The following is a 19,797-nucleotide window of genomic DNA, read 5'->3' on the forward strand; positions in this document are numbered from 1 at the left end:
AAATCGTTAACAATGGTCTCCTTTAAGCACATTTGGCAGAATTGAATGCCCCTTGTCATTGTGTGTTTGGGGGGGAGGGAGGCATTTAATCAGGTGGGAGGATGGCAGATGAGGAACCTTCTACTTACGCACCTTTACCCTGAGTAAATCTGTGGGGAAAGGTCATGCGGTAGCCAACTGAGACCCCTAAATGGACAATGAATGCTTACTGAAGGGTTTCATCACACCATTACTGGCATTAAACACCTCCCCCCGCACCAAATCTCTGGCCTAGGAGGTAGTGATACTAGGCCTCAGGAGGGTATCATACTGGCAGCAGTCACTGCCTCCCTGGTAGCGTTGCCATTCAACAGAGCTACTAGCCTCTAACTGGCAGCTCTCAGCAGAACTTCCATCCCCAGAGCCCTTGCGGCTCAGACACTCAAGTGGTCAGTGCTGGGGAAGGCCCACTGCTGTCCACTCGTGCCTGAGCAGCAGTTAATATGGTGGCTCTTTGCTAGAAGTTATGACAGTTTCTTGTGGCTCTCCGTTCAGTGGGCAAGATCCTTGTCGCTCTATTAAATATGACCCACTCAATGAGTAATAATCAATTGGAAATGTAGCCTTGCATTCATGCATTTAAGGGTTAAAGAAACAGTATTGTTATTTCTATAGCCTTCTTCATAAAATACACTTCATAACATAAATGCTTTATAATTATCTTTGGAAAGATCTCATCTTGGGCAATATTTACAATCCACTTTTAGCCTTATATCTCATTTACAACTGTCACAGCCCAGCCTTCTTTTCCTTCAAATTTTCCAAGGCATACAGTGGATGGTAATTCACTTGCGTAATTGGCTCAAGAGATGAAAATCTTATATCAGCCTCCATACCCACTAATCTATCCAACTGACTGCAGGCCTAATTGGCAGTTTGTTTAGTAATTTGGATCCTAAAGTGGCTGTATTGATGTTGGATGGGAAGCCATACTGTGGGGATGCAAGGTTTTTTAGTGTTTAAAGTCAGTGACATTGTTTCGTATAGGGTATGGGGTTTACGGATATGCGTATCCTCTTGCATAATTAGGCAATATTTTCATAGGTTCTGAATTGTGCATTCAGATAAATCAGTTTAATGGAATCCAAAAAAAATTACAAGTACAAACCAGGATTCCAGAATAACTGTAAAAGTAGGAATTGTATATTAATTGTAATCTAATTACTTTATATAAAGACTGCAAATAATTTTGCATTATGACTTTTTTGCTAGATTTAAGATGTATAGTTCATAGTTAACATGACTAAGATGACTGAAACAAAACATAATTCTGTTCCATTCAACTGGGGTGATTTCATAGTCAAACAAATGGCCAGTACACTGCATAAAATCTTTTAAAATCATTTACAAAGGTTACAGATGTAAAGAGGGCTATTCGTTACTTAACTAGCAATTTCAAGCTGTGACACTGACTTTGATTCAGACCTGAAAACTAGCTGTAAATTCAGAAATCAATATTTGGGTGTATCAATATTAATTCTGTTGTTCAATACAAAGAGGAAAGTGTATTGAATATCAGCAGTGAAACAAATAGTATAAATCAGGTAATTGTATTGGCGAAAAATTAACTCGTGCTTTTTTTTGCATAAGTTGAAATGTGTAATTATTTTTAAATATTCTCACTATATTTGTTAATGGAATGAAACAGAAGTCTGGAAAGTGCTTTTGCTTTGCTGGTCAAGGATGATGATGTGTTACTAAAGCCTCATTTGCTTTGCTACTCCATTAGTAGCCATTGCTTCAGCTGTGTAGGCCCTAAGCTAGGGAATTCTCTGCCTAACCATCTTCTACTCTCCACCTTTCCCTCTTCCATTAAGTCTCTGCTTAAAACCTACTTCATTGACCGAGTTTTCATCTGTCTTAATGCTTCCTAATGTGGCCCGATGTTGAATTTTAATTGATAATGCAACTGTGAAGCAGGGACTTTTTATTAAAGGTGCACACTGCTGTTATTTCTGAGAGGATTTACTGTTCTCAGAAGCATGTGCAAATTGTATAAGTTTCTGCCTGCACAGCTGGCTAGCCAATGATGCTTTGGCACTGGTGAGGCAGCTGACTAACAGTTGAACGGCTGAAATCCCATTCGAACTTCTGTATTTGTGCAGGCGAAAGCAGGTCAAAGTTTAATTGGGTTTGGAGTGATAACACTGCTTCTGATAGGTTTACCACAGTCAGGAGTGAGAGAAATTCAAAGTTACAGTCTTAAAAAAATATGGCAACTGAAATGAACATGGCCTGCATACCACAGTTGCACAGGGCTTTGAAGACCTTGTTGGCTCTATTAAGTTTGTAATGGCAGTGACCAATAGCACCACTGAGCCTGTCCAGCACCAACAAGCTGCAAGTAGTCTCTCAAACATTGCAATCTCTCCAGGGAATGGCATAAAGTCTGCATCCCTTTAGCTTCCTCCAGTGCCTATACATGAGGCAGTGCAGACATGGGCTGGCACTTTTTACTAATGCCCCCGCAGCTCCAAATGATTAATTTCATTCCACTCAAAATATACTGTAAAGTCAGGGCAGGTGTATGGAGGAGTCCATTAGCTGCATCCATACAGTCATCGATAAACAGTAATCTGCACTTCAGTCTATCTTGGAGAAAATGACAACTCAAAGTGCAGCTGAGTTTCCAATGTGCAAATTCTAACTCCAATAAAGGTTCCTCAGTTTATAGACCACAAGCATTCCATTTATAAAAGGTTCTCTTTTCTGACCTCAGTATTTAGTTCATTCGATCTGCTGAGAGTGTCCAGTGGTACAGGCATGCCACATTCTGCCCACCAATAATCTTGTGCCATTGTCAGTTAAGCTAACCAATCACAACAGCGTGGATATGAGTGGGTTAGTTGCAGGACCATGGAGAGCATACAGAATTTTTTCAACATGGGGCGGAATTCTCCCAAAAGCATGACTAACACCGGAAACCTAGATCTCATCCAAAGCTGGGATTATCTGGTGGCGCTGTAGTGAATGAAGTTTTAATTAAGGTCCAACTTCTCCATTCTTGCTGACAGCGGGGCAAATGATCGAAGGATCCAGCTCTAAATGTCAGTTCCAGTGAGAAAAGCAGTGAGAATTCTGCAGGGTAGATTGGCGCGATCCAGATCGCAATTCATCCACACTTAGTCTTGAGCTTGGGTACATTATTGTGGCAAAGGGACTTGTGGGGCCGAACGATGCCAACAAGTCCAGCTCCTCAGAGATCAGTTTAAACAGCACCCCAATGTCAAAGTTAAGTTGAGGGTCCCCCCACCTCACACTACCCCCTCCCCCCTCCGCAGACGTGCAGAACAACCAAACCCCTTGACCATGAAGAGGCAACGTACCCCCCCAATCACTAAATGGCCAGGTAACGCCCCCCAACATCATGCAGGCCCACTCCCCATCCATCCTCAGCGGTATTGGGGCATCGCCCATCCCTTAATCCAATTTCCCACCACTGCAAGTGAGTGATACCCCACTATGGGGTCAACTCAGGCCCTATCCCTTGCCAGTGCCAAACACCAAGGAGGCAGTGACAGGGCACTGCCCAGCCATGTTCCTGACCACTCGAGAGTTTCAATGGCCTCCAAGCCCCCAGGTGGTCATCATGTCTGGATTCTGTTTGTGGGGACTAATAGTGATTTGTGCCTGATTCCCGTTGTGCCAGAAGGTTGGGTGAATACCAAGAGCTAGGTGAATCTGGCTTTAATTCAACTTTGCATACTTAAATCAGGATTTTAAATATGCTAATCTGGTTCATACCTTTCTCGGTTTCTATGGTCATAATGCGATTTTTGCGGGGGCACGTGTGGCTAGAGAATTGCCCCTATTATATTTGTGATGAGAAATTTGCTTATGAGAAAAGTTCATTGGAACATGAAAGTAATGAGAAAATGTAATAGATTATGAACTCTTTAATACAGTCAATAGGGAAAGAAAATGCTCTGACTGGAATGTCAGTGTCAAGAACTCATCAATTTAAAACCAGGAAGAGAAGAAATTTTGTTACCCAGAATTGTTGGTGGAGTATGGAATTTTAACTGTGAAGAGTGTTTGAGACAGAAATCACTATATTTTTTAAGTATTTAAATATTTGAAGCAGGGGAACAGAGAAGGCTATCGGAAGAACAGGGCAATATGAGAATTTAGATTGCTCTAGCAGAGTTCTAGCAAACTCACTGTACGCTGTAAATGTTGATGTCTCTATGGTTCTCTCTCAAAACCAGCAGAAGGTGGCATTGGGCCACCAGAATCCCAACTGGTTCCCAAACTGCTGGAGTAATCACTTACAAGTCTCAGGTTAGGAATTAGATATCACAAGCGATACACCATCACTAAATACAAGGACCACAGGCAACTGATTGGAGGGTGATTTTGACTTAGGGTAATAGTGTAGAACGGGATTTTTGATTCCGCTGGTTGTCCTGTCCTGTAACTTTATTATATTGAATCTGCCTGAATCCATATTATGTGTTTTACGCTATCATCCAGTCACCCCACGCACATTGTTCACATATGACACAGGAATGGCAAAACTAATGTTTCTCATTATGTAGAATAAGGCAGTACAGTTAAGAACAGGTACTGATAAGAAAATGCAGAGGACAGTGTTTCAGAAGATGTCAGAGCCACATTATAGGATCCATATAGAAACCATCTACTTAAACAAGCAGCTCAAGCACTCAACTAAACAGACATTTGGCAAATTTTTTCTTCTCACGCTACTTTTGCAGTTACATTTTCTTGATCAGTATCTGTGTCTTGCTATGACATTGATTCAGGGTTAGTTTTATTTCCCTATAAAGGTCAGGTCTCTTTGAATGCCAACATTGTGAAACATGCAGCACGCAATGATACTGGAGAATGGTGGTGGGATGCTATAGAGTAAGGTGCCTTCAGACCCATTAAGGCATCCGAAGTGCTACTTTAAGATGTCAATGAAATGCTACAAAACGATCCTGGTGGTTGTGAGAGTCCAGATACCTCTGCAGTCAGACCTGTCTTCGTATCTGAAGAGAGTAACCTTTGATCTCTTAAGAGTCAATCTTCCAGTTTGTCTTCCCCTTCAAATGAAACTGGCACTGTTGACTGGTGCAAAATGAAAACACTGCCATTGCTGCATAATAATTGGACACTAACCTTCATACAGTGTTAGCAGTAAGTGACCAGCTGCATATTGATGTGAAAGCATTTCTTTCGGTTCATGAAAGACTTTATACTGTGACTAGGCCCAGATGGCCACACACTGTTCAACAATCAGCCCCTGTACTTTTAGAAATCCAACAGGCAAAGGAAATGCATGTTTAAAGACAAAACAACTATTTACCTTACTTAATGCTAACAAAACATCTCTTTTGATTGTTTTGAAAATTTGAGAAAGTCTCTGGCCTGCTCCTTTTGCTATAGACAGAGAAAAAGGACAGATGGAAAATATCAAAAGGAATACGCTGAAAATATAATGACAGATATTCTCACAAATTATGCTGCAAGTAAATCAGCCTCAAGATTCAGTGTCTTCTCTGCTGTATGGCAAAATCTTCAATAGAAGGTATGACAGATACATTTCTTAAGGCTAGTATGAAATAGTCCTCCAAAATGGGTTATTTGTTCATCTCTAGTGAGGTTCAAGATGGCGATTTTATTCTGCTTATGTATAGTACCTGCTGCCGATGGTCCAGGGGGAGGTGCTGCTTTTCTTCTGCGTTTGATATCTCCTGTACACAGTGATCCAAAATGAACGCTTGTTTGTCTGCAAATAATTATCAAAGAAAGTTATTAACTAGGACAAAACACCACTGCCTGTCTCCATACAAACACAAAGCCTGCATGATTTAGCGCTGAATCAAAACACCCACAATGAAGATGTAGCTGCATAATAAAGCTACCAATCTTGTTTATATCAAAACATAATTATGCTTTTGGACAACTACTCAGCGGCCAAACTGCATCATAAATTGTTACCAGAATGAATAATATAAAAGGAATGCTTTTTAATTTTCAAAACTGGCAATCTTTCCAGCTCCACATAAAATCAAGCAGCACTGCTTTGACAGGCAAATGTTGGAGATTAATTATCTATAGGGATTACAATACAGTTGCTGAGATTTCAATTGGCCACTAATACTTCACTGTCAGCATTGCATTCATTAAGGCACAAACGGGCAAAAATTGAAATGAATCTTTTAGATAGACCTCCAATTGAACCTGAAGACCCCATGAGCACCCAAGGTACAGGCTTAGCAGAGAGCTTTGCTTCAGTAATTTTGCAAAGAATTGATTATCTGTTATGCTGCATTGAGATATCTACACTATTGATCACGGAGATTAAGGTACTCAGGCATCTTTTATTTTCTCATAGAAAGACATGCTATACTTGCAACAAATAACACTAAGTAAGGACTAGTTTGTTATTGTTGTCACTCTTCATGTAGAACACAGCAGTTACTTTTTAATTTAAAATCAATGACAGTCTGAAAGGCAGCCTTGTTCCATCAGCATAAATGAACCATTTATCTTTCCAAGGAGTACCAATTTGATCATCAGACAAGGTGAGAGTAAAACATATATGTTTTAATAACAAGAAATACTTCACAGGTATCAAGAATTATCACTTGTGTGAATGTGTTTTCCTTGTTTTCAAAGAAATGCCAGTATAATGTACTTGTCAACTGGATGGAGAGATGTGAAATATTTTTCACACACATTTTTATACATACGTACTTCAAATGTTATTTATTTTAAATCAGCAGCATTATGTTATTTATTCACTCAACCTAGATCTGAAAAATAGAAAATAAATGGAAATCTCACTTACACTAATGTTAATTGAAGGCACCTTGATTCTTTTTTCAAATAGTTACTTTATATACTTTATATTTAGCATCAACCTATAGAGGATCTGGGCATCAATAGTTAAAATATGTAATTTCAATAACAACTAAAACATCAGAACATGTCTGGCTTAAAACTTACATTTCATCTAATATGCACGTTGAGAGGAAGGGACAGTGAGTTTTAAAAGAGGGTGATTATTTTTAAAAGAAGTTATCAATAAATCTATATATATCAATGCAAAATATTAGACTTTCAGGATATCATTTTTACTTAGCTAGTTTGAAATTCCAGTTCACTAAAAACTTGCAATTTTAAAGCTTAATATATAATGATAATAGTTTGGAAGTACTGAACTGAATTATATAAGATACTGGATTCCTTGAACCTTCTGCCTCAGATTAATTGGCTGGAAATAAAGTAGAGATGGGATTCCTCTCCTCCCCCCCAGGGACAAGCAGTCCTGTCTTAGAGCTGCTGGCCCACCAGAGTTCAGCAGCTCTCCAGGACTTTAGATATGCAGTGCTGGATCATTTGGGGATCTGACTGGGTGCCATGCAGGTCCTGGTAAGGGTGGGGAGTGGGCCTCTAACTACCTAACCTGCACACCTTTAGACTGTGGGAGAAAACCAGAGCACTCAAGGAAACCCATACAAATATAGGGAGACAGTGCAAACTCCACACAGTCATCCAAGGCCGGAATTGAACTCAGGTTCCTGGCACTGTGCTAACCAGTGTGCCACCATGCCGCCAAGTGTCTACCCACTTCATCAGTTTGTCTATTTCCTCTTAAAGTATGTTACTACCGTTCCCACTATCTATTACATTTCCAAGTTTCTTGTTAGCTGCAAATTCTGCAATCATGCAATGTACAACCATTCACCACTACTCTCAATCCTTTAGCTGATTTCATATCCACACTGACACAACTCTGCCTATTTAATATTACAGGTTTTAACTTTGCTCAAGTCTAACAAGCAGGTTTCCCTTTTTCTTAACTTTAGGCTCCTCCGCTCAATATTTCTGAGACAGTACACCCTAGGAAGGTGAATAATGTTACAACAGAATCTGTATTGTTCAGCTCACAAGAAAATATCAAATAACAATAGGCCACTCCATTCTTTAAATCATTTCTTTTTGTAGGCCATTTATTCCATCTGCTTTTCAAGGGAGTTGATCTAATAACTTAACAGGAAGTATTTCAGTTTATTACATGGGAGAATTAGAATATGCTAACTATAAACAACATTCTCCTCTTATTTGGGTAATATAAAAAATGGTGTACAAAACAAATGCTGGAATTTTCCATTCTGGAGACTAAGTGGGGTGGGGGTGGAAAAGTTGGCATGATTCCCACTGGGCGGCAGGGTGGATTTTTCCATATCTTCTGCTTTTAGCTCAATAATCAGCAATAGTGAGGAACTCATTGATTTTTCCATCCTGCAGTTTTCTTATTTAAATGGCACCCACACAGACATTCACTCACTGCTGGCCAGGTATTGTTGTGCTAAGTAAAGCAATGACTCCGAAAAGAAACCAAACCTCTGGGTTTGAACAACGGTTTAGCGAGACCTCCCTGAGATTTTCATCCAAGCTGTACAGGAAAGACGGAAGGTCCGCTTTACACGGATGGGAGGAGGTCGTCTGCACATCTGACCACATCGTCCTGGGAGGAGGTCACCAGGGAGATTAGTGCCTGTGGCTAACAAAAAAAAGTCTGCGTTGCGGTGCAGAAAAAGGACGAATGATCTGTCACCAACTAGTCAAACGGTTAGAGACCACAGGGATGTCAAAAATGATGAGCAGATGGGACATCAGCACTACATGATTGCCTGCCATTTGAAGAATCCTATCTCATGTTAGATGCTGTAGAAATAATATCTTCAGCCCCTACTGGGGAGTGCTCAACACACGCAGAAAGCATGCATGCTTCCAAATGGCTTTTTCATTCGTAATAGTCAGTTAATCCATTTGTCTCTATGCAGAACGAGGCAATAACCGTCCATAATTGGCATGAGGGGGCCAAGAACCCAAGAACTGTAGCTGAGGGTATTTGCACCCCATGAGCAGCAGGCTGCAGACGTGGCGGGTGGGGACAGGAATCATTCCCATGAGAAAGAGGAGATTGGCTTCCCCCAACAAGCCTGTAAAGGTTCTGCCTAGCATGCATCGACAACATGACAAAGATTAAGAGTGATCCATAGCGTAATTATCTATTTTCTTTATCCTAGACAGCAGCAAGAAAATGTGGAGGAAGAACTTCAGCAAGTGCTCAGCCTGAACCCCCAAATCAGCTCAGATGAGAATATAAACAACTATCTTCTGAAGATCCATCACTAAGGTCACCTGCATCCTCTAGCAAAGCAGATACAAGCACCTCAGTGGATCCTATACATAAGTTTGGTTACAATCTGGTGGTGGTCACCTTACAGATACGTGTCCACAGCAGGCAGAGGCAGAGACAGATGAGGGCTCAGATACTTGTGAGGACTGCTGGAAACCAGGCCCCTTCAAATTTCAAGACCAATGGTTAATCTCTTCAATTAGCATTGGCAGAAAAGTTGGGAGTTTCAGAAAACATCAGTCAGGATTGTCACAGGCTGCTACTAAACTGAAACAAAGCATGTGGAGGAGTCCGTTCACATTCTGGTTAATGTCATGGCTCTGGCAAGCAAGTGAATTGAAGTGTCCATGCGAAGGGTAGAGGCTGCTTGGAGATCCAGGTCTATCAGAACACAAAATTTCTGCTGGATTTGTGCTTGACCTACGCTCCAACACTGTAGTCATGGGTGTGTTCCAGCAGTGGTGGGGTGAGAGGGGAATGGGGCACCTTAGCCTCCTTTCAGACGCTTCTCCTTTTCAAGAAATTAAGGAAGGGTCCTCAGCCATCTAAAAGGAGGAGCAGCACCTTCTGGGGGCATCCACCCAGGAGTCTACAAGTGTGTCCAGCCACTTCAAATTCTCTCTGCCTGTGACCCCATCAACTCCAGCAGGTTAGGCCAAAGAGGGTGCACCTGCCCCAGAACAGGGGATCCTGAGCAGACCAGGGCCCTTTAGGCCTTGGACCTCCAAAGGACACCTGCCAAAGACATCTTGGATAATGGGGCTGCTTCCATCTCTGCTGTGGATGTTGGATCTGCACTTTGATATAATAAGGGTTGGAAAAATTAAGACGTTTCTTTGTATTTATCCCTCTTCAAGTCAGAATGGCTAATTGGCGAGAAGCAAGGTCCCGTGTTATCTCACGGGAACCCCCACCCCAATTTTCTCCCACATTGTCCCTCAATTCACTGAGGTCTCATTCAATGTCTTCACATTCAATCACCTTTAGTTCCACATCGGCGACATGCACAAGTCACTTCCTATGTGAAAATAATGATTGGACAATACATATGAACCCTTGCGTCTGAGGATCACATTATGTGACCTCATGAGAATTCTTCTTGGGTGGTTTGTGATTATCCTGATGCTGCTGCATTGATGGCATCATCAGAGCAGATGCAACAGAGATTGAGAAAGAGTGAGAATGGAAAATAGTCCTTACAGGGTCAAGCAAGTGTAGTCAGGATTGCTGTGGGAGTCAGACAGATTATAGTGGATATTGGCTGATAGCCTATTCACAAAAATAGAAATAGGAATGTTGAGCAGATGGAATGGAAGAGTTGGAGATCGACCGTGTGAAGGTAAGGAAAGGGTGTAAATTGGAAGCAAAGTTGATGAAGTTTTCCGGTTCAGGTTGAGAGTAGGAAACTACACTGGTAGAGCCATCAATGTATCAGAAAAAGAGGTGAGAGAGGGAGCTTGAGTAGGAATGGAATAAAGAACGTTCCATTTGTCTGACAAAAAAGGAAGTATAGTCAGGGACCATTAGAGTTCTCAGGGTAACACTTTTGAGTTGGAGGAATGGAATGGCGTCGCGTCAAAAGAGAAGTTGATTAATGTGAGAATAAATTCACCTAGGCAAAAGAAAGATTGAGATTGGGCGAGCCTTTGTTCATGGAAGAAATAGAGAATCCCCACATTGTCTTGGTGGGGGAAAGAAATGTATAGAGAGAGAACGTTCATGGTGAAAAGAAGATGGTTAGCATCAGGAAGCTAAACTGCTAACAGTGGCAGAGGGTGTTGGAAGTATTGTGGATATAGCTGGGATAAGACTGGACAAGGGAAGGATAAAAGAGACAAGATAGGACAAATTAGTCCTTTGGGGCAAGAGAAGGCTGAAATGGTAGCCTACCAGAGCAGTCTATTTGGTAAAGCCTGGGAAAGAGATGGAAATATTCTGCGTATGGCTGAGGAATGATGAAGTTGGAAGCTGTGAAAAAGAAGGTCTCCAGAGGAGTTGAGGTCACTGGCAGGCTGGGAAACAATGGCTTGATGTCCAGTGGCATGGACATGACCCGAGCATGAGGTGTCAGGGAGTTGGCATTGAGCCTGCACGAGAAGTGGTTTGTAAAAAAAATGGCATGCCACCCTTATCAACAGGTTTAATGACAGTGTTTGGGTTTGCCCTGAGAGGACGATGTGCTGCAAATTCAGAGGGAGATAGGTTAGAGTAAGTGAGAATAGAAAAATCGAGACAGCAGATGTCACGCCAGCAATTCCCAGTAAAAAAATCTAAAGAAGATAAGAGGCCAGAGAGAGTGGTCCAGGTGGAATGAGAATTATGAAAAAGGCGGCATCATTCCCAGGACTATTCTACTTTACCGGCAGACCTAAAATTAACTGATGGCAATTGTTCTGGGTGAAAAAAAGAAATTTCACTTACAAGCCAAAACAATGTTTATTATTCACGATCATTACACTTTCTCAGTGAATTAAGAATTCTTAGCTCCATGTAAGAAACTGATTGAATAACTCACTGGGGATCTTAGCAAAAATAACTGTAGCCATGTGGAAATAAAATCATATCAAGGACAAATATTAATTGTCTTGCTGCATTTTCCTAAGTATTTTTTAAAAATGCATTTCTAGAAGATGCATTTGATTTTTAAGGGAATGCAAACTATCAGATAATAGAACAAATCTTGCTAGAGGAATGGAAAATATTGCCTTAACTTTGCACTAGTGTAATGAATTCTTCCATCTTTATAGCTTACTGTTTTGAAAGAGATGAATCTGATAATATTTACAGAGTACACAAATTACTTTTTGACATTTTGAACAGTCTGGTGGCATATCTTTGGAGCAGTGGAAACTCAAAGGGATTTGAAGCTACCTGGACTATTTTCAGCTCATAACTCAACATTATAACAAACCTGAACATTAAGAACAGAATGTGACATTAAAGTAGAGAAGCAAGGTACTCAAGGAATTGGGAGAGACAGGTTGCACTAGGGTAAGAAATAGTGAGATATTAGATGGAGTCAGCATAAGAAGGAATGCAAAACGATGCAAATTAGATCTACAGGCGTGTTTGTGAACGATGGGGCAAGGTTGGTGAGCTGAAAATGAAGTTAACCTAGTGGGAATAAGTAGCTAGATTTTACGTTTACCAGCCAGTGGGTTTGAAAGTGGGAAACTCGCAAAATCCAGCATGTGTTCTTCCCGCCAAACAGTATGAAATTGTGTAGAGGGTGTGGGATAGTCATGAGACAGCCTGCCAGTCCTTGAGCCTAATGACCTCACCCAACCCACAATGATATTTTACCTGCAGGATGGAAAGGCTCATGCCATGCGAGAAGCCCAGCAACTTCAGCTGTGTGAACTGGTGTTGGGCAAATGAGGGAAAGACCTCCTTTGTGGCTTCTCTGGCTCCAGTGGAGGCACCACTCTCCCAAAATCACACTTAACCCTTCCCATTGCCTTCACAGACCAGCCTCCCCTCCTCTCACCCAGGCATGTCAGCTTGATCCTGGCGGTTCCCTGGACTTACCAGATTCTGGGCTCCTCTTTGTCACAACTGGTTGCAGTCTTTTAAGGCAGGTCTTCCTCCTGGGATAGATGCTGAAGTCTCAAAGCAATTAATGCTGCTCCCAGTGTTAAAGTGATACATGCCAGCCTCACGATTGTGGGGAGGTTTGCCACCAACATTTGAGCTGTATGGGGGCCACAGCATCCTGTAAAACCTGACCCAAGTTGTTGTGGCAATAATGGAGATCTGACTCAAAAAAAGGCAGGATTGGGGCTGAAATATTTCTGGATGCGAAGGGCTGGATTTTTCTCTGGGGGATGGCAACTCGGCTCTCTTGCATGTGGTAATTTGCTGAATCTTGGCAAGTGAAGACGAGGGTCTCTCCTACAGTCCCTGAAGGAATGGAAGGATCAGAGGAACTGGTAAACCCACATAACTTTTACACAATCCTGTGATTAGTCTCAGAATAGGACTTGCAGAGATATGGGAGCATTTGCACATCTCAGGCTAGGTTAAGTCAGGAACAGTAAATGGTAGAAAAACATCGCAAAAGAATAAACAGAAAAATAATTTATAAAATTGGGTAAACTAAACTTAAATCAATAAGTGTCCAGGGTGATTGTGAAAGTGAATATGGAGTTTGAAAACTCTGTTGCAATAGCAGCTGACATCCAGACATTATGGATGGAATGCATGCCTTAATTGATTAAGTGCATCTGAAACTGTGTACTGTTTGAGTTTTATTCCAAAAATACACACAATTGGCCAAAAGCCATTTCTGCAATAAAGTTTTATATTATTTTAGTGTTCTAAGACATTCCACTTTTAACAAAATTATTTTGGATCTGGGCATTTTGATTTCCTTGAGCAGAATAGTCCTCAATCCCTTGCTGCTACTTTTATTAAATAACATTTTTATTGTAGACTAGTCTTTGATTTTGGCTACATTCTCAGATAAGTATTGGAAATTAGGTTACACATAGAATTCAGTTCCAGGAGATACTTTTCGTAATAAATCCGGATACAATCTATAATGTAAAAGATTTAAGGCCTAGAAATTAAACTTTGCTGTGCCTGTTTTATGCCCATGAATTGGATGCAATGAAGGCCAATTTTAAGTCAAAATTATTTTTTATATGAAACCAAGAGTTAAACATGCATCAGATCATTTACCTGTCCATGAGTGGCTAAATATCCCTTCTGTGAAATTGAACATTGGCGTTTTAAAAAAAACATTCATGGTATTTATATGTCAACGCCATCTTTTATTAGCTATCCCTAAAGGGTGGCACTGTGGCACACTGGTTAGCTCACACTGCTGCCTCACAGTGCCAGGGGCACGGGTTTGATTCCTGGTTTGGGTGACTGTGTGGAGTCTGCACATCTTCCATGTGTCTGCGTGGATTTCCTCCGGGTGCTCCGGTTTCTTCCCACAGTCCGAAAGACGTGCTGGTTAGATGCATTGGTCATGTTAAATTGCCCCTCAGTCTACCCAAACAGATGCCGGAGTGTGGTGACTAGGTGATTTTCACAGCAACTTCATTGCAGTGTTAATGTAAGGTTACTTGTGACACTGATAAATAAACTAATTGCCCTTGAGACTGAGGTGGTGAATTGCCTTCTTGAATTGCTGCAGGCCCTCTGGTGAAGGTATTCCCACAGTGACATTTTCATAGTCATTTGGTACAATGGAGTGGCTTGCTAGACCACTTCAAAAGTCTGTTAAGAGTCAATCACGTCACTGGTCTGGAGTCATGTATAGACCAGACCAGACTGAGGAAACAGATTTCCCTCCCATAAAAAAATTAGTGAACCAGATGAGTTTTCACATGATTAATTATATGGTCACTATTATTGAGACTAGTTCTCCATGCCAGATTTATTTAACTGAATTTAAATTCCTGCATGGTTACCATTATTGAGACTAGCACTATATTCCAAATGTATTTAATTAATGGAATTTTAATTCCTACATGGTCAACATTTTTGAGATCAGCTTTATATTTCAGATTTGTTTAATTAATTAAATTTAAATCCCTCAGTTACCCATGGTGAAATCTGAACTCACATCTCTGGATTATTAGACCAGGTTTTTGATTGCTCTTCCAATGACCATTATGCCACCGCACCTAAGAGCGGAGCAGATGTCAGGCCTCCTCTGCTCTGAATTCTTCAGTGGTGGCTACAGCTTAAGCAGCACTTTTCAGAAAATGAAAAATAAGTCATCAGTATTCTGGTCCCCACCAACCCATACGGGCTTACCTTTGGACTGTCGCTCGTGAACACATTGGACTGCACTTTATCTTTTTAAAATGGGTGAGTTAGTGCAACAAGTCTCAGCAGCTCACCCAGATAATATTACAAAGCCCTGGGCTTCAACTTCAGGCTGGCTTTGAGCATCCTGGTTCAGGCATTCCACTCCACTGGTCTGCATTTCACTAATTATATTCCCAAAGATAAGCCATAACCAGTTTCTGGTTATGCTCAGGTGCATTTCAGAAAGACTCTTTCAGAAATGAACAAAAAATCAAACTGACCTTTGGCTAAAATCATGTTTGCACATAATATTTGAAGTTTAAAACTTGATGTGCACTGGGAGCTTACCGTTCAATAATGACTGTTGTGAAATTTCAAGCTCTGTAGCAGCTTAAAGAGGTAGGGATCTAGAAATATCCAACTGAGTAAATTTTGTGTGAAGAATGTTTAGCAAGACGTCTGAAAATTGTCATCTAGAATTGTTTAATCTTTTGTTCTCATGAGCTGCATAAAATCATAGGAAATAGGATAGGAGTTGGCCATTCAGCCCCCTCTGTCTTTCAATAAGATCATTGCTGATTTAAATGTGGCTTTAAAAGCACTTTGTTGCCTGTCTTCCTTGACTACTTTGTCAATCAAAAATCTGTTTAATTCAGTCTTGAATTGTTGCACACCATGGACTTTTCAAAACAATACGTACAGTTTAAATTTATGTTCTAATTAAACTGAATACATCTTGAGTTATTGTGACTCACAGATCTTTAGGGTTAGATTTAGGATTTATCTATCAATGAGAAAACAGTGCTAAAAGCAAAAGTTTCCAAACCTCAAGCTTCACAAATTCAAACAGGGCAAATCAACAAACAGAAACTATAAGCACCACTGGGACAGAGATACTCAGGTTTTGAGTGTCCAATTTTTAGTACTTCGGGCAGATTGTGGGTCAGAGAAGCCCACTTCCCTGATGGGCAATAGAAGTTCTTTGATAAGAAGCAGAGGAAACTCTTCAGAGCAGTGAGTGTCACAGATCCCCAAGAAGGACAGCCTAAGGAGAATGGAAAGCATTTCCTCCAGTGTGAATATCATCTCTGCATTATTGTGCACATGGAAGTGTAGGAAAAGATTCAATGGCCGGAGCTCTACCACTTCACCCGTCCTGGAATCAGTGCGGGTGAGGGTCCGACAACAGAAATCTCTGTTGACCTTGGGCGGGAGTTTCTGGTCTCACCCGAGCAAGATCATAAAATCCTGTCAATGACTTAGTCATGATGTGGGTATGCCAGCGTTGGACTGGCGTAAACACAGTAAAAAGTCTGACAACACCAGGTTTTAGTCCAACCTATTTATTTGATAATATACTCACAAGCTTTCGAGGGACACCCTCTTCGTCAGGTGAATGGAGAGTTCACCTGACGAAGAGGGTGTCCCTCGAAAGCTTGTGAGTATATTATCAAATAAATAGGTTGGACTAAAACCTGGTGTTGTCAGACTTTTTACAATGACTTAGTCAGTCATGGAATGAGACTTGAGACTTCACATGTACCTTACATTAATTGATGTATACTCATCATGTATGGCATTTAGCATTATTTATCCTATGCACAATCTTACTATAAATATCAACAAAGCAGCAGCTTCCATTACAATCTCAAAAATCACTTTAGATACATAGAGCCCCAAAAATATCTTGCATCTTTATGTTGTTTGACCACTCCTCCCTGTCCCTATGGTTACCTATTATGTAAGTTGATACTTGAATAAGTACTGTGAGAAAGAAACTCTCAAAACTCTTGGAAGAGAGGCTAAACTTCTTTTAGTTTACTTTACAAATGTCCATCACAGTTGCATCTGAGTTGTCACTGGAGAGAATCCAGCAGAGGCTTTAGTACATTTTTGCTGCTTCTCATTCTATTTTGTCATTTACTATCGGAAAACATATACTGATGCCTTTTACCATACCATTCAGTGGAATCTTCCATTAACTTCAATGGTGGAAGCATAAGTCCGAGTGTTTCCACTGTGGGATGGGATAGCTGACCACGTGTGATCTTGCACTGGTCAGCTCATTACTTATGCATCTGAGCACAGCATGGATGGCTATCTTGGCGTTCATGCAACTGAAAAGATGCGGTTCATGTCAAATGCTTAAAGGCAGTCAGAGGTTCTGATGCTGATACTCATTCTGCTGCAATAAACTTTGAGACATGGGCTTTACTGATCTTATTAATGTTAATAGGTGCCATTACACAAGTCTGTGACCATGGTAACTGAATGTCCTGTAGATAGAGCATGGCTAGAATGATCACAAATTATGGTATTTTGTCTTAAGTTGCTCACAAAATCAGACACTCCCCTGCCAATCAAGTGCAGTATCTGGCCTGCGCAGATGCTGGAAACATGCAGAAAGTGCAGCCAGCAGTAGCAATATTGTTCCAACAGATCTATCACGGAATGGTCATCTCACTCCTAGGAATTTCTAGTGATATGCATTAACAGGTCACCTGGAGCATTCCTGTTACTACTGTAGCAAATATATTAAGCACCATGTTAATGTTTAAAGGACATGCTTCCAACTTTGTCACTGAGGAATGTACCATGTTGGAAAACATTGGCAAACACAAAAATAATATGTGGAGATTTTAAAATTAATCATACGACAGTTACTTGTGGAGTGCAAATTCCTGCAAAGGTTTACGAGAGGGTTTCATCAGGTGCTACGAAAAGTATACTGGTGAACTGGGTTGAAAATAGAAGAAATTGTTGATGAAGGTGTACAGAAAGACTGAAACATATATAGAATCTGTTAGGATCACTGTAGAGACCAATCACAAAATCCTACTGCTTATAACTGCTCTCTCTCTCCTGGATCTTGGCAGACTAACCTTATCTGTGAACGTCCAGGGTTATCTTTGGCACTTCCTCTCTCAAATTCTACATCCATAGCAACATGGATTACATGGGCCTTGCATCCAGGTGTAAATGCTGGTTAGTTATTCCCAAGATTTCAACTCTCTCGTGTCTTGGAAGTAAATGAAAAGTTCAAAGCACAGCTGTTTACCAGCCAACATTCTCAACGCATTTTTGGAACTTTGGAGACTCTCTATCTCGGCTGGTTGTTCCCTGTCAGCATTCCACAAGGATGGTTCCCTCCAAGACACCCTGATCCATTCCTCCATCATAGCCAACACCCTATCTTTCCTGTCAGCACCTTCCCTTGCAATTGTAGGTGCAACACCTGCCCCTTCGCCTTCTACGTGCTCAACATCCCAGAGCCCAAACACTCTTTTCAAGTGAAGCAGCTTCATTGCATCTTCTTTAATCTGGTCTGCTGTATTCACTGCTGCCGATGATATCTAGTCTCCATCAGAGAGACTAAATGTAAACCGGTGATCACTTTGTAGAACATCTTCGGTCCATCTGCAAGCAAAACCCAAACCTTCCTGTTACTCGCTATTTCAGCGCACCACCCTGCTCTCTTGTCCACATGTCCATCTTTGGCCTTTTGCAATGCTCCAGTGAAGCCCAATGTAAACTGGGGGAACAGAACCTCATCTTTCAATTAAACACTTTACAGCCTTCCGGACTGAACATTTTTCAACAACTACAGATCATGAACTCTCTCCTCCACCTCCATTTATCTTATTGCATTTACTCTTTCATCTTATTCATCCATTATTATTACTTTACATTCTTATTTTTACACTTCTAAAATCACGCTTTCCATCTTATTTCCCACCCCACCCCCGACCCCACACTCTACTCGGGCTGTCGCATTCCTACCTTCTGCACCTCTGTTCTGCCATTTACACATTACTATTTCTTAACGTTCGCTCTTAGCACCATTCTCAGCCTTTATCATCACCTTTGTCTTTCCCTTTGTCTTTCTGACTATGCCATCCCGATCAATTACAGCTCCCCCCTCACCCTGACAGTATAAATCTTGCCTGATTTTCCTTGTCTTCAGCTCTGAAGTTCATCCTGACTCAAAACGTTGGTTCTAATCTCTCTACAGATGATGTCAGACTTGCTGAGACTTTCCAGCATTTTCTGTTCTTGTTTCAGATTTCAGCATCCGCAATGGTTTGCTTTTATCTTAGGCTGGTTACCATCGTCTTCAAACCTAAATACCTTGCACCTTCTTCCCAGAAAAAGAATCTAAGCCCCTTTTAATCTCCAGCAATCAAACCACCCAGGTTTGCTGTCAGGCAGTCATCAGGTTACACGGCTTCCTTCATTTTATCTTCAATGAAAGACACAGTCCCAAAACACAACCATCTTCTAAACCATATAAATGTAAAAGTACCACTGTTAATGTAGTAAGGCTGTAAATTAAGAGCTGCACTAATTCCTCTCATTGTCAGCAAAGGTCTGCTATTACTTCTTCAACTCTCCTTGGTTATCCCCTTGCCATAATGATATGCCATTGTCACTTAACTTTTGTTCAGCATAAAGCAATAATCCTTGAATCTCACTGGATTGCTTTAAGGGCATCTCCCGATGGATTCAGGATTAATGCTTAAGAAACCTTGACTACCTCTTACTCTTGGGAGTGGACTGACAAGATGGGTGGCTTAAAATTGGGTGTAATGTCACGGGGAGGATTGGGGGAAGGCAGTCACCTGCTTGTCTCTACTGGAACTTTACCAGTAGTAGGGAAGGTGTGGAAGGCCTGCTTATCCAGTCAGCCATTCAGTGTCCAATTAATGTGCACAAAAATTCTTCCCAATGCTTGGTGTATTTTAGCAGGGACAGGGAGTCAACTGGGAGCTTGGTGGAGTCCCTCCAGTTCACGCAGCCTGTGCCCTTCAGAGTGTCTCTCCAGACAGGAAAGGGCCATC

General features: G+C 41.2%; 1 protein-coding gene across 5 annotated transcripts in view; it reads right to left on the reverse strand.

Moving 5' to 3' along the window:
• Positions 1 to 19,797, reverse strand: part of gpatch2 (G patch domain containing 2) — a 232,829-nt gene that overhangs the window by 19,243 nt on the left and 193,789 nt on the right. For 4 of the 5 annotated variants that reach the window (XR_013888285.1, XM_080200539.1, XM_080200540.1 and 1 more), the window contains one exon: positions 5,682 to 5,770. Coding sequence is in view for 3 of the 5 variants with exons in the window: in XM_080200539.1 (XP_080056665.1) it covers positions 5,682 to 5,770 (89 nt within the window). In the remaining 2 variants the exon portion in view is untranslated. Of the gene's footprint in view, positions 1 to 5,681; positions 5,771 to 19,797 lie in introns of those variants that run through there. The other variant, XR_013888286.1, reaches the window with a different exon arrangement.

This window comes from Carcharhinus amblyrhynchos, chromosome 12 (genome assembly GCF_965287045.1).
Source record: "Carcharhinus amblyrhynchos chromosome 12, sCarAmb.v2.hapA, whole genome shotgun sequence".
NCBI lineage: Eukaryota > Metazoa > Chordata > Chondrichthyes > Carcharhiniformes > Carcharhinidae > Carcharhinus > Carcharhinus amblyrhynchos.